This window comes from Chrysochloris asiatica, unplaced genomic scaffold (genome assembly GCF_000296735.1).
Source record: "Chrysochloris asiatica unplaced genomic scaffold, ChrAsi1.0 scaffold00203, whole genome shotgun sequence".
In the NCBI taxonomy this organism is placed as follows: Eukaryota; Metazoa; Chordata; class Mammalia; order Afrosoricida; family Chrysochloridae; genus Chrysochloris; species Chrysochloris asiatica.
This window is the reverse complement of record NW_006408721.1, coordinates 248,011-263,790: the sequence shown is the minus strand read 5'-3', so window position 1 is coordinate 263,790 and position 15,780 is coordinate 248,011. Positions and strand designations below refer to the sequence as shown.

The 15,780-nt window shown below is 40.6% G+C and overlaps 1 protein-coding gene across 1 annotated transcript in view; it reads right to left on the bottom strand.

The window, feature by feature from the left end:
- FAM129A (family with sequence similarity 129, member A) overlaps positions 1-15,780 on the bottom strand; it is a 229,096-nt gene that overhangs the window by 48,466 nt on the left and 164,850 nt on the right. The window contains exon 6 of the mRNA XM_006872523.1: positions 7,916-8,031. Coding sequence (XP_006872585.1) covers positions 7,916-8,031 — 116 coding nt within the window. The remainder of the gene's footprint in view (positions 1-7,915; positions 8,032-15,780) is intronic.

Here is a 15,780-nt window from a genome sequence, read left to right as displayed (position 1 = left end):
AAGGTCAGTTTGAACCGCCAGGTTAGTGGTTCAAACTCACCAGCCACTCCTCGGAAACCCTATACTTGGTCTCTTATGTTTCGGAACTAACTTGACAGCACGTAAAAACACCAGGTCATTAATAATCCAGGGATCTTCATTCCGATCTGTGGAATAAATGCTTTAGTTGGAATGCATCTGCCCGAGAACCACCGACATGACATGTGGCCTGGGGAGAGTGAGTGAAAGGGTAAGGAGACTTAAATCAGAACTGGAATCAATGAAAAACACGATTTTTATCTGAAAACTGTAAAACTCAAGAATCATAATTTGTTGTTGTTTAAGTGCCATCAAGTTGGTTCTGACTTATAGTGACCCTGTATTGGGTTTCCAAGGTTGTTCATCTTTGTGGGAGCAAACGCCTTAACCTACTCCCTCCTGCAGGGTGGTTCACAGTCCAGTGCTCATCCAACAGAGTCACCGTGTTCCCACAATCATAACTGTCCTAATTCATTGCTTTGCAGAGATTGGTTTGCACTTCAGCATACATGTGAGAGGGATTTGAAAAAATGAAAATGCTAATATAAAGGCAAAAAAAAAAAAAACCCACAAAAAAGTTTCCATTATGGTGAGCTTATAGTTTTCTTTCATTCAGCCTTTCTCAGACAATGTTCCAAGAAATTTGATTCTATTTTAGCACTTAGGGAACTAAAAAGGAAACATGTCTGGAAAGGAAAAAAAGGGGGGTGGGTGGGTAGTGGTAGGAGTGGGTTGTAAGCAGAACCTCTGGGTGCTAAAGCCCAATTAGGCTGCATCCCAAAACTGTCAGCTTCCTCTCACCTTCAGCTCTACCAACCCTGACCCTAAGCTTCCTCTTACCTGCCTGCTCTGAAGTCCCCCATCTTGGTCACCTTTCCACAATTGTTGTTGTTGTTAGGTGTCATCGAATTGGTACCAACTCATAACGACCCTATGCACAGCAGAACAAAACACTGCTCAGTCAGGGGCCAACCTCACTACTGTTGCCACGCTTGAGTCCATCGATGCTGCCACTTGGCCAATCCATCTCTTTGGGGGTCCTTCCTCTATTTCTCTGACCCTCCACCTTACCAAACATGATATACTTCTCCAGTGACTGGTCCCTCCTGACAATATGTCTGAAGTATGAGAGACAAAGTCTAGCCATCTTGGCCTCCAAGGAGCACTGTGACTGAACTTCTTCCAAAACGGATCTATTGGTTCTTTTGGCAGCCCATGGCACTTTCAATATTCTCCTCCAACACGATAGCTCAAAAGCATCACTTCTTCTACGGTCTTCCTTATTCACTCATATTTACTCATATCCAGCTTTTGCATGCATATGAGGGTATTGAAAATACCAAGGCTTGGGTCAGGTGCACCTTAGTCCTCAAGCTGACATCTTTGCTCTTCAACACTTTAAGAAGGTCTTCTTTCCACAGTAGAGCCCCAAATCTAATGAAGGGGCACCTTAACCTCCTCCCCTCAAAATCGGATCTACTTAGTATCACTTTTGCTTTAAAAAAAAAAAAAACACACAAAAGGAGATGGGCTTCAATTTAACAGCTGGGACATGGTGACTTTTAAATTTTACCACACATACAAGTATCCCAACATATCACCAGGTTGATTGAAACCAACATACCCAATTTCACCCCTTGCAGGCCTTGCTACATAACTGCCTGTCTGATATTGAAGCTGTTTCCCCAGGCTACTGGACGTGGGGGTGGGGTGGGGGTGGGGGCGCAATCCTTTGTGTTGCTGAGTGGTCATGGGGGAAAGAATTCATTTAAAGGGACCATAGTCAAAGACATTTGACAAAAGTTAACTCCAAAAGGTGTAGACAAGACCTAAAAAAAATTGTACATAGTTTTCTTATCTAGAGGCCATTCTGTTTTGTGGGAATGCTGAGTTGTTCTCATGGCCCATCTGGCTAATTTAAAGATAAGTCATAAATATTCCAGATAAGTGCACAGTACTGTCCTTCATAATCTCATTTGATATATTTATATTGACAAGTAGAAAATGCAATGCTATTTTTTACTGGTATGCAAATATTTTCACCTTAATAGTCTTTGCACAAGTTATTCTAAGATATTTGCTATTCCTGGAAACTTGCCTACAATAACCATTGTCATGAGGGCATGCCATACTTGCTGTGTGAGTCAGTACTATGAAGATAATAATGTTACAAGACCAAAGTCTTTTGAACTCAGGCCCGGAGGGATACAGGGCTAGGAGAGCATTATTAGTTTTTAGCAGATGTGAAGAAAAAATGCAAATACACCCAGGGCTTTAAACAAAAGATGCCATATTCTCAAACTCAGCAGTGTGCTGCCACTTTCTGTAACTAGTTGGTGGCTTCTTTAGACCCCTGACCTCTTTCTTCTGTGAATGAGCCTTAGGATAACCTGCTTTCTTATTCAGCAATCTTATTAGAGATTATGGGGAGCCTTTAACCTTGCCAGGCCCTACACAGGAATGCTTTGGACGCCATTTCCTTATACCAGCTTCTCCAAGGATAGCCTGACTTGTCTGCCGCAGGATTTGTGATTTCAGCTAAGTCTTTTAGCCAATCTGAGCATCTTTCTCTCATCTGGAGGGTGTTGGATAAATAATACTAAAATTTCTCCTAGCAGCCACATTTTATGAGTCTGTGATTTCACCAGATACTCAAATTCCTGGGGGAACTAAACTTCTTACTGGATCATTTAATAACTCCAGCTTTTACTGATTTCTCTTTCTATGTTTTTCATTTATTTGTGGTTTGATTTCTTTTTGGCCACATAGGGTATTTTTGGCACTACAAAATTAACACCATACTATGGAGTCCTGGTGTGGTACTGTGTGTGGGTTGAACCACAAGACTGACAGTTCAAATTCACCAGTCACTCCTTGGAAACACTATACAGTGTTGGTACGAGCCGGAACCAACTTGACAGCACTTAACAACAACAACAATATGACTAGTTCAAGAGTACAGTGGCTCTGTGATACATACTGAATGATTATGGGAAGGAAACTTGTTGCTGTTAAGTATGTATATATATGTGCATATATGTTTTATGTATATATATATATATATAGATGTGTATATGTATGTATATATTCTTTGCTAGCACCATGATTCAAATGCATCAATTTAAGTGTGAAAGAGGAAATTGGTACATGAATACCTTTCCTGCAAACACCACTATGAACGTGGTTGTACATACAGCAGGCAAAATGATGAAAATGAGATATTATCAAACATCTTACGGCAATGAGTTGCTGGGTGTCGGGGCTCAGGCCATAGTCTCAAGAGACACCATGGCCAACTGGCACAACGTAGTACACAAAGATAATGTTCTACAACCTACTTTGGTGAATTGCTGTTGCTGTTAAGTGCTGTTGAGTCAGTTCCGACCCATAGTGACCCTATATAGGGTTTCCAAGGAGCTGGTGAGCTTGAACAGCTGACCTTGTGGTTCAAGCTGACTTTGCAGTCCAGTGCATTAACACAAAGAGCCACACTAGGACTCCACTTTGGTGAGTAGTGTCTGGGATATTAAAAGCTCCTGAGAGGCTATCTGAGGTGCAGTTATTGGTCTTTCCATGTGCAGAAGAAAGCAGAGTGATGAGAACTAAAGAGGCATTAGTTCAATGGACTAATTGAACATGTGAACATCAGTCTCCACAACCCTGAGACCAGTAGAACTAGATGGTGCCCAGCTACCACTACCAACTGTCCTGAATGGGATCACATTAAAAGATCCTGGATAGAGCAACATAATGTGTGGGAAAAAATCTAAAAATGATTTTAAAAACAAACAAACAGGGCTTACTGGTCAGAAAGAGACTGGAGGAACCTGACACTGGTTCCTTGACCACCCTTCAGGTCTGGAAAGGAACAACCCTCTTTCAGCCAAACAGTAGATAGGTATAGAGGAGGAACACCACCACTAGTAAGGTATGCTCACTATGAATGATGGAACAGTCAATCATTCTAAATCAAAGGGGGAACATGTACCTAAGGACAATGGCAAGAAGGGATGGGAAAGTGGGTGGAAGGGAAGTAAGAGCCACAGGGAGGAAGCAGATGACTGCTGTTGGGGGGGGGAGGGGAAGGGGTTGCAATCATTGAGATGAAACAAAGTGTATTGTTTGTTGAGTGTGAAACTGATGATCCTGTCTGTAAACATTCACTCAATTCACACAAAAGTAAAAAAAAGAAAAAGAAATCAATGGCATACTGCATTAGCCAAATCTGCTGACATCTTTAAAGCAAAGATGTCACTTTTAGGACTAAGGTGTGCCTGACACAAGCCATGGTATTTTCAATCACCTCACATCAATTTGAAACTTGGAAAATGAATAAGGAAGATCACAGAAGAACTGATGCATTTGGATCATAGTGTTGGCAAAGAATATTGAAAGTACCATGGACTGCCAGAAGAACAAATTAATCTATCTTGGAATGAGTATGGCCAGAATGCTTTTTAGAAGCCAGGATGGCAAGACTGTCTCTTGTTCTTTGAACATGCTGTCAGGAGAGAACAGTCCCTGGAAAAGGACATCATGCTCAGTAAAGGTTAACAAAAAAGAGGAAGACTCCCGACGAGATGGACTGGCACAGTGACAGCAACAACGGACTCAAACATAACTGTGAGGAATGAGCAGGACCAGGCAGGGTTTCATTCTGTTGTGTATAAAGGTGCTGTGAGTCAGAACTGACTCAGGGCATCTAACAACAACAACAAAGATTTGCCAAGTGACTGTGAATCCTATAGATACCAATATGGATTAATGTGATGGTCTTCCCTCATCCTGATGATTTGCCTCTGTCTTTATCTTGTCTTTGTCCTGCTTGAGACTTAATAAAGGAATCTCTAAAATAATAAATAAAAAGGAAGTGGTGCCCTATGTACTTAAGATAAGCACTGGACTGTGAACCACAAGGTACACAGTTCAAACCCACCAGTGTCTCCATGGCAGAGAGAGAGGCATTTTGCTCCCGGAAAGATGGACAGCTGTGGAAACCCAAAGTAACTATGACTCGGAACCGACTCGAAGGCACTTAACAACAACAACAGATGACTACTTCAGCCTCTCAGAGGTACAAATGGTTACCACATGTGGCTGCTAACTGAAAGGTTAAACGCTTGAGTCTACAAAGGGGGACCTTGGAAGAAACGCCTAAAGATCAGCCATTGAAAATCCTGTGGAGCACGGTTTTCTATGACACGCATGGGCTCATCCTGGTAAGTGGCTTCCTGCTATGACTTCTGCACATGAATGCTTTATGATACCCAGATATGTAGGTCATGGGTTGTTTAATGCTACTGAATTAATTTCAACTCATAACAACCTCAAGTGACAGAGTAGAACTACCCCACATTGTTTACTAGGCTGTACTCCTTACAGTCCCTCAGGAACCCTGGTGGTACAGTGGTGAAAGCACCTGCCTACTAACCAAAAGGTCAGTTGTTTGAACCCACCAGCTCCTCCGAGGGAGAAAGATTTGCTTCCATAAAGATTTGCAAACTTGGAAACCCTCTAGGGGCGTTCCACTCTGTATGACAGGGTTGCTATGAGGCACAGTCGATTAGAAGAGAGTGGGATTCTGTTTGTCTTCTTCTTTTTAATCCTTACGAAGCAGATTGCCAGGTGTTTCTCCCAGGGAGCTGCTGAGTGTGTGCAAGCCAGTAATCTCTGGGTCAGCAGCTGAGCACTTAACCATCTGTGCCACCAGAGTGTTTTCATTATATATAGACACACACACATTTACATATATGCAGACATATACACAATGTTGCCTTGTCCTCTAGATGTACGTTTTGCCTCTCTACAAAGGCAGGGGAAGTGACACTTTGTTTTCTTGTATCTTAGAGCACTTAACACACATCAGCCTAAAACAAAAAGCAGGAAACCGACAAAAGAAAACACAACATACTAAATCAAACCCACTAACCTGGTATGGTGCTGTGGGGTTAATGTGCTGGACTGCAAGGTTGGTTTGAACCAAAAGGTGAGCAGTTCAAGCTCACCAGCTGCTTCTCAGAAACCCTATACAGGTTGCTATGAGTAGAAACCAACTCGACAACGCTTAACAACAACTAAAACAAGATATACTAAGTACCTGATTCTAACAGCATTGTGAAAGAATGTGAGAAGACATGAGATTTCAGGGGAAAGAAAAAAACGCAAGCGGGTGGAATAGCTGAATGCAAGAAGCTAGGTAAATGTAAATGTGTAGCCCAGTATATTCGCAAGGATGGTATTGATCTTTCACTGCAACAAGAGTCAGAAGCCATCATTCCGCTTAGCACTGGGCCCTGGGACTCCAAACTGCACAGGGCATGGCCATCTGTCCTGTCCAACTCTAGGGTCATTGTACTCAGCATAGGACTTGGTGTCTAGTATGTTCTCAATAAACTGCTAAATTAATAAAACTGAAAAACTCACTTAAATTCAGTTTTATCATTTACAAAATGGAAATAATAACAACTGCTCTACATAGCCCATAACATTTGCTAGAAAAAGAGACAAAATTAGCATTTGAACATAATAAAGTATCACACAAAGCATTTAGCATTGAAATACGTTTGCTTACACGACAGGCCAGTCAGCGTCATAGGCTTCAGCTGCCCCTTTTACCAGATCATAAGAATTGGTTAAAAGAATAAGCCTCAGATTGGCAAATAAATGAGTTTAGAATCGACCAAGAAAAGAAAAACAAGAAGCAGCAAAAGATTTTGTATCATATGGCAAACAATAAAAAAATAGCCCCATCATCATGAAAAATGTTTTCAGCTTTAAATGTTTAACAACCAAAGAAAGGCGAGGTGTTGTATGGCATCATCAAAATGTTGTTCCCTAATAACAAATTTCACAGACCCCAAAAGAGGGACTCTGGAAGATGTGGGGGAAATAACAGAGCAGCATCTAGAACACTGTGCCTTTAATGAAATACTGTCCATATCTAGCCTCTCTCCTGGGCTGAATTGGTCATGTGCTTGGTATCAATATGGCAGTGGGGGCACACCATGAAACACAGTTTACTTCAGCGATTTGTAACACTCTCTGAGGTCACTGTGACCAAGGTGCTGTGACACATGATTGCCATTCATCAGGATCCTGGGAAATTAGAATGGACAATGTTGATTTTGTTGTTGTTAAGTGTTATCGAGTCAGTTCTATTTCAGAGCAACCCTCTATAGCGTTTCCAAACTTTGCAGGAGCAGAAAGCCTCCTCTTTCTCCAGAAGCAGCTGGTGGATTCGAACTGGTGACACTGCAGTTTGTAGTCTAGTACTTATCCTACAGAGCCACTGCACTTGCAGAATGGATTATAGAGCATAGAAAACTATAAAAGGTAAATGAAATGTCTAGGAAACTGCACCATGCTTTTTAAATTTGTTTCCATTCATAACTTCATTTATACAGCATTTGATAAAGACTTCCAACTGTGTGCTAAATATTTTCCCAACAACATTTAATTTAATTCTTAGAACCCTGAAAGGTAAACATAATTACTCTCATTTTCCCCTCAGAGGAGGAACCTGAGATAGGTGGAATAACTTCTAGGATTTAAATCTAAGTCTGCTGATCCCTAAAGCCCTAATGCACTCGGCCCCACACCCACATGCTCACATTGCACTTCCGCTGGAAGCATGGAATTATTGGAAAAGACTATCCTATTTAAAAAAAAAAACCTTCACGCACTTCTCCCCATTATAGTTTAAGTGTTTCTGGCTGTCTTATTTCGTGCCTGGTCTGGAGATTTAGAGTGGGTAACCAAATGTTTCTAGAGGATAAGAAAAAAAGTGGCCTTTGATATTCCATCCTCCATTGTGGCAACTTTTTCAATTTGACTGTTGAAATGACTCATCTCCTGCCACCAGGATAAATAGAAGACCCCCAGCCTGAGCCCTTCTTACCTGGACTTCATTCCCAGTGATCATTTCCCATGAGCCATAATGACCTTTCTCCTGCCGGAAGAATTGCACAGCTTCTAAGAAGGCATGGGCTTCATAAGTCGTCTGCTTCATGTAATCTAAAGGAAAGTGACAAGGACATGAAGCAAAAAAAAAAAACTTTATTTTACATGTATACATGGTTTTTCTAATGTAGTGGTTCAGAGACCTAGCATTGCTAGAATATTACAAGGGATAAAATTATGAGATACAAAAAATTTTAAGCAAGTACTGAATTCAAAGTTCTTTTCCAGCTGTGCATCACATTACTAAGGAGCCCTGATAGCACAGTGGTTTAGTGTTCAACTGCTAACCAAAAGGTCACTAGTTCGAACCTACTAGCTGCTTGGGGACAGAAAAATGTGGCAGTCTGCTTCCATAAAGATTATGGAAACACTATGGTGTCGTTCTATTTTGACTTATAGGGTCTCTATGAATCAGAATAGACTCAATGGCAATGGATTTGGAGGGGAGGGGTTTATCAAGTGACTTAAGACTCCTGGTGTGGCACTGTAGGATCAGCACTGGACTGTGAACCACAAGGTCAGCAGTTCAAACCTACCAGCTGCTCTTCAGAAACCCTATACAGGGTCACTATGAGTCAGACCCGACTTGACCACAAGCAGTTGACAACAGCATGACTAACTAGTTACTAGGTATGCTAATTAGGATGAGAAACAGGTCCATCCATTTTTTGTTTCTTATAAATATCAACCCCTAGGCACAAAGGGTTCCCAACCATAAGCCCACACTCATCAAGGTATCATTGCTATTGTCCTGTGTATCAAGATCATCCCTTGCCAGTTTCCCAAACAAAACTCCCATTTCTTTGTGGCCTGATATCATCTCTCCTTCAAAAAGACATCATCATAATATATTAATTTTTCTTAACAGGGAAATTACTGACAGAAATAGCAAACATATATTTTAGGCTGAAGGAACCCTGGTGACACAATAGTTAAGCGCTTGGCTGCTAAATGAAAGGTGAGTGGTTCAAAACCACCAACAGCTCCATAGGAGAAAAGACTTGGTGATCTGCTCCCATAAAGGTTACATAAAGAAATCTTATGGGCCAGTTCTACTGTGCTCTATAGGGTTTATGTGAGTTAGAATTGACTCAGTGGCATATAACAACAACACAGTACGATACTGTTCTGAGCACGAAACCACACAATAATTTCTGAAGTATTACAATCATCTCTAATTTATAGACTCCAAGGCCAAAGCACAGAAAGATGAGTGAATTGCCTGAAGTCATACAGCTTGGAAGTCATAAACTAGGCTGGGTAGTCAGTCAGGCTAACTTCAGAGCCTGTTACTTGAACCACCACACTATAGTCTCACTACCAGGATTATGGGTGCACCTTTCCAAACACATTGGATTTTAAAAGGTGTCATGTGGGAGAGATGACATTTTATCACAAGGGAGTAATATACTGTTTGCAGGGTTTTAGGCACAGTTGGGGAGCTGAAGCTGAGTGGCCTTCCCCAAATTTCACAAATCATACCATACATACAATGCGTACAGATTTCTAACACAGAGAAATAGCTCTAAGAGCACCCAGTGACCACAGCACGACAGAACACTTAGAGGAGAGGGAGGAACTTGAGAAATTATCTAATCTAACAATAAAGAAAGAAAACCTTAGAAAGGGAAATCACATGGATAGTGAGTGTAAGGGTGGAATTGCCAGCCCCTCCTCTCTCCCTAAAGGACACAAAGTTGGATTACCAATAGCATACGATGGTATGTTGTGGGGTACTGCAGAGTCCTATCCAATTCATAGTGACACTCTGTGAAAAGTAGGACTGCCTCAGGGTTTCTCCTTTATAGGAGAAAATAACCAGGTCTTTTCTCCTGTGGAGTGGCTGGTGGAATCAAATCGCCAACCTCTCCGTTAGCAGCCAAACACTTACCCATCCCACCATCTGGGCTCCTTATGATCTGCATACATTGGACAATAGTAGAGTGGTACATTGAAGGCAGCTGATTCTCTGGCAGCACAGTCAAGGACTGAAAGGTTGATATGGTAAATGGAGCAGAACTCTTTTTAAAAGAGGCTCAATCTGCTATGAAGAGCTGTCTTTAGCTGTCACAAAGTCGTCCCTGATTCTTAGTCAGCTCGTGCACAATGGAATGAAATGTTATCCAGTTCTGTGCCATCTTCATGATGAACTGCAGATAGATTGGTTGTGATTCTTAGGGGTTTATTTCCCTGGCTGATTCTCAGAAGTAGATTACCAGGCTTTTCTTCCTATTCTGCTCAGAGTCTAGAAGTGCCACTGAAATCTGTTCACTATCATAGCAAAACATGCCAACTTCCACTGGTAGATGGGTGGTGGTCACACATGAAGCATACTGAACAGGAATAAAAATCTGTGTCTGCAGCATTGTTGTTGTTGTTGTTAAGTGCCGTCGAGTCAATTCCGACCCACAGTGACTCTGTATAGGGTTTCCAAGGAGCAGCTGGTGAGCTTGAACCACTGACTTTGCAGTTCAAATGACTTTGCAGTCTGACGCATTAACCCACAGCACCACAGCAGGACAAGAATTCTAATCATTCAGTCACAAATACCCTGCTATGTGGCACTAAAGGATCAGCATTGCACTGCTAACCACAAGGTCCACAGATGAAATCCACCAGCCACTCAAAGGGAGAAGTAAGGGGCTTTCTGCTTCTGTAAAACATTTGTTGTTGTTAAGTGCTGTTGAGTCAGTTCCAACTCATAAAGATCCTGTATAGGGTTTCCGAGAAGCAGTTGGTGAGTATGAACTACTGACCTCAAGGTTAGCAGTCCAGTGCTTATCCTACAGCACCATACCAGGAGTCCTGTAAACATTTATAGACTTGTAAACTTTACAGCCTTGCAAACTCCATATAGGGTCACTATGAGTCAGAATCAACTTGACAGCAATGGGTTTATAAACAGTTGTTGTTGTTGCTGTTGTTGTTAGGTGCCATTGAGTCGGAACCGACCCATAGCAACCTTATGCACAGCAGAATGAAACACTGCCTGATCCTGGGCCAGCCTCACTACTGTTGCCACGCTTGAGTCCATCGATGCTGCCACTTGGCCAATCCAACTCATTGGGGGTTCCTCCTCTTTTTGTCTGACCCTCCACCTTACCAAACATGATATCCTTCTCCAGCGACTGCTTCCTCCTGACAATATGTCCGAAGTATGAGAGATGAAGTTTGGCCATTCTGGCCTCCAAGGAGTACTCTGGCTGCACTTCTTTCAAAACAGATCTATTGGTTCTTTTGGCAGCCCATGGCACTTGCAATATTCTCCTCCAACACCATAGCTCAAAAGCTTCAAGTCTTCTATGGTCTTCCTTATTCACTGTCCAGCTTTCACATGCATATGAGGTTATTGAAAATACCATGGCTTGGGTCAGGTGCACCTTAGTCCTCAAGCTGACATCTTTGCTCTTCAACACTTTAAAAAGGTCTTGTGCAGCAGATTCACCTAATGCAATACGTCATTTGATTTCTTGACTGCTGCTTCCATGAGTGTTGATAGTTGACCCAAGAAGAATGAAGTCCTTGGCAACTTCAATTTTTTCTCCATTGATAAGAATGTTGTTTATTGGTCCAGTGGTGAGGATTTTTTTTTCTCTTTATATTGGGATATAATCCATACTGAAGGCTGTGCTCTTTGATCTTTATCAGTAAATGTTTTAAATCCTCTTTACTTTTACCAAGCAAGGTTGTATCATCTGCAGATCATAGGTTGTTAATGAGTTTTCCTCCAATCCTGATGCCTCATTTTTCTTCATACAACCCAGCTTCTCAGGTAATTTCCTCAGCATACAGGTTCAATAAATTTGGTGAAAGAATACAACCCTGTTGAACACCTTTTTAAATTTTAAACCATTGTTCCCATGTTCTGTTTGGACAACTGCCTCTTGGTCCACAATTAAGTGTTCAGGAATACTCATACTTGGCAATGTTGTCCATAGCTTGTCATGATCCACACAATCAAAAGCCTTTCTGTAGTCAATAAAGCACAGGTAAACATCTTTCTGATATGCTTTGCTTTCAGCCAAGATCCATCGGACATCAACAATGATATCCCTCATTCCATGGCCCCTTCTGAATCCGGCATGAACCTCTGGAAGTTCTCTGTCAATGTATGATTGTAGCCGTTTCTGTATTACCTTCAGCAAAACTTTACTCGTATGTGATATCAAAGAAATCGTCCAATGATTTCTGCATTCCGTTGAGTCACCTCTCTTTGAAATGGGCACAAATATGGATCTCTTCCAATCAGTCGGCCAGATAGTTGTTTTCCAAATTTCTTGGCAGAGACGATTGAGTGCCTCCTGTGCCGCCTCACTTTCTTGAAAGATTTCAATTTTTATTCTATCAATTCCTGGTGCCTTGTTCTTTTCCAATTCCTTCAATGCACCTTGGACTTCCTCCTTTATTATCATTGGCTCTTGATCATCTGCTTCCTCCTGAAATGGTTGAACAGTAACCATTTCCTTTTGGTACAGTGACTCTGTGTATTCCTTCCATCTTTGCTTGATGCTTTCTGCATCATTCAATAATTTGCCCAGAGAATCTTTCAATAATGAAAGTTGAGGCTTGAATTTTTTCTTCAGTTGCCCCAGCTTGAGAAATGCTGAGCGTGTTCTTCCTTTTTGGTTTTCTGATTCCAGATCTTTGCACATTTTGTCATAATATTTGGCTTTATCTTCTCGAGCTGAACTTTGAAATTTTCTGTTCAGCTCTTGGACCGCTTCATTTCTTCCATTTGCTTTAGCATGTCTACGCTGGAGAGCAAGTTTCAGCATCTCTTCTGACGTCCATTTTGACCTTTTCCTTCTTTCTTGTCTTCTCAATGACTTTTTGTTTTCTTTATGTATGATGTTCTTGATGTCATCCCACAACTCTTCTGGTCTTCGATCTTTAGTGTTTAATGTATCAAATCTGTTCTTCAGATGATGTCTAAATTCAGGTGGGATATATTCAAAGTCATATTTTGGCTCTCATAGACTTGTTTTCATTATCTTCAGCTTCAGTTTGAATTTTCATATGAGCAATTGATGGTCTATTCCACAGTCTGCCCCCGGCCTTGTTTTCACTGATGGTATTGAGCTTTTCCATTGTCTCTTTCTGCAAATGTAGTCAATTTGATTTCTATGTATTCCATCTGGTCAAGGGTAATAACCAGTTAATAGGATGTGGATGATGCTTGTAGGATAGGCTTCCTGAGTCATAATCAGCAGAAGTCCTGGGTGCCTCTGTAGGATAAACACTGTACTGTTAACTGCAAGATCGGCAGCTCAAACCCACCAGCAACTCCCTGGAAACCATATACAGGGTTGCTATGAGTTGATACCAATTCCACAGCACTTAACAACAACAGTCCGTGGGAACTTGGGAAAAATTATGATTGCCTATACGGCCAGTCAAACAAATTGTTTTCACAGGAGGCCTAGAAGCTCTAACTTTTGAAAAAATGAAACAGTAATTAACATTTCTAATATCAACATAGAGATTTGGTCAAAGGCAAAATTTAAGTCAGAAAACAAGCATGATTTAAGAATTAACTTTTTCAATTGAATTATAGTCTGCTTTGTTATTTTTCTTGGCTTGATTTAGCATTTAATCTGAGAGGTTTAGAAAACAAAAATTAAATTTCCCCACAAGGGGCTGTGATATGGGGCTTAGTACAATGGGAGGGACTTCATCAACTGAGATGGAAACTCTAATTACCATGTTGGGATTCAAGACTGACTCATGCATTCTCATTTTTAACAGCTGTGTTCATTTCTAACTTAAGGAAAGAGAATGTGGTACTGTACTTGGCTGAAATGAAAACGGTCAGACCCACGATCTTGGGAATGAAGCTTTAAATTCTTCAGATCCTTAGAGGAAGCATAGATATACTTATTTCTTCCCCTGCTGACCTCAGTAACTAGAGTGGACATTTAAAATTCTGTCCATAACTTCCATATCCATACCAAAGGAAATGATATTCTACTAATGGTCACATTTGAAAACAAAACAAAATATTTTAAGAAATGCGATGTCGAGAATTTGATGAAGTAGTAAAAGAGAAAAGAAAGGAAAAGAACATTTAACATAGGCAAAAGAGAGAACTATTAGTAAATAAATGTACCACAAAGAAAATTCTAGTAACTGAACATCCACAGGGATGCCTAAAAGTGTAAAAATGTGAACTTGAATTTCACACTCTTTACCATTAAGGCAGATTTTAACTCCTCTCTTCCAGTGGGGAAATGATCTAATTTACTAATCCATCCTTAGCTTTTCAGCCTGTAAAATTACTGAATAATATAATTTATATAAAGCTTTTAGAACATTTACTACATAGTCCTAGTGTGGTACTGTAGAATAAGCACTTGACCATAAGGTCAGTTTGAACTGCAAGGCCAGTAGTTCAAACCCACCAGCTGTTTTACAGAAACCCTATACAAGGTTGCTATGAGTTGGAGCTGACTCAATAGCATTTAGCAACTACAGTAAGCTGCTATTTATCTTTATGATTATAAGCAAAACTCAACAGCAATCACCAGATCTTTAAGGAAACAGAGCACAAAGATTTGCTTTGTAAAAGATAAAAGTACACTGCAATGGTCATATGATCTTCATTTCTTCTTAGTTGTTTGCGAAGGCATTGCTGAACTCAGTTACACATACAGGTGTTTGAGAGAAACCAGATTATCAGTCATTTGATCAACTTCCCACCACAGATCTCATGGGAAAGACATTCCAGGTTGACAATCACCCTTTCTCCTGCTAACAAGCAAAATGAGACATTAGTTCAAAGGCCTCCAGTATCCACAGTGGTTTTCAGTCTTTAAGTTGTCTCCTTGTGAGGCAGACTTAGAAAAAAAAAGTGCTGGCAATCTGAGGGTGCTCAAGGAAACACATGTGCTAAAGGAACAATTTAGATGTCATTAGATGCAATTTCTTCATTTTATGGATGAGGAAACTGGTACATAAAAGTTAATTTCTTAGCTGAAGGTCACACAGCTGGTCAGTGTCAGAGCCAAGTGAAGAAAAAGAGTGGCTGGCATGTCATAAGTGGCCTTGGCATTCATGCTCACTGAAATCAGGCTATCGGAATTGGAAGTCACTTTAAAGGTCACCCATTCTAAGCTATCATCCAATGTTAGCATCCTTTCAGAACCCAGACAGACACTTATCTGGCCACAGTTGGAATATATTCAGTGATAGGCTCACGATTTAATGAAATAGCCCTTTCCATCATTGAACTGCTTTAATTATTGGAAAAATTTTCCTTTTATTGAGCCAAAAGCTGTTTCCATGAACTCTCTCTAACTCATACTCATTAATCCCATTTCTGATTCTCAGAGAAAAAGAGACTAGTTTCTCCTTCACTAAGCCAGCAATCATGTCCCTATGGGGTTCCTCTTACTAAACTTGAATACCTTTATTTCCTTCAGCCATTCTTTATACAACATAACATTTTATTTGGTCCACCATTTTCCTTCTTTCTTCCCTTCAGTGATCAACTATAGTTCATCAATATTATTCATAAAATGGTCCTTAGAACTAAATACTGAGCACAAAGTATTGTCTGACTAGTGCAAATTATTGTTGTTGTATACCATGGAGTAGATTCTGACTCACAGAGATCCTGTATAGCATTTCAGAGGAGCAACTCATGGGTTATAACTGCCAACCTTTTGGCTAGCAATCCAGAGTTTATCCTACAATGCTATACCAGGTAAAGTAAAATAATTACTTTCCTTTAACTGATTCCTAAACTTTTTTTTAAGAAAGAAGGAAAAGAACAAATTGTATGTGAAACTTGCTCTCCATTGTAGA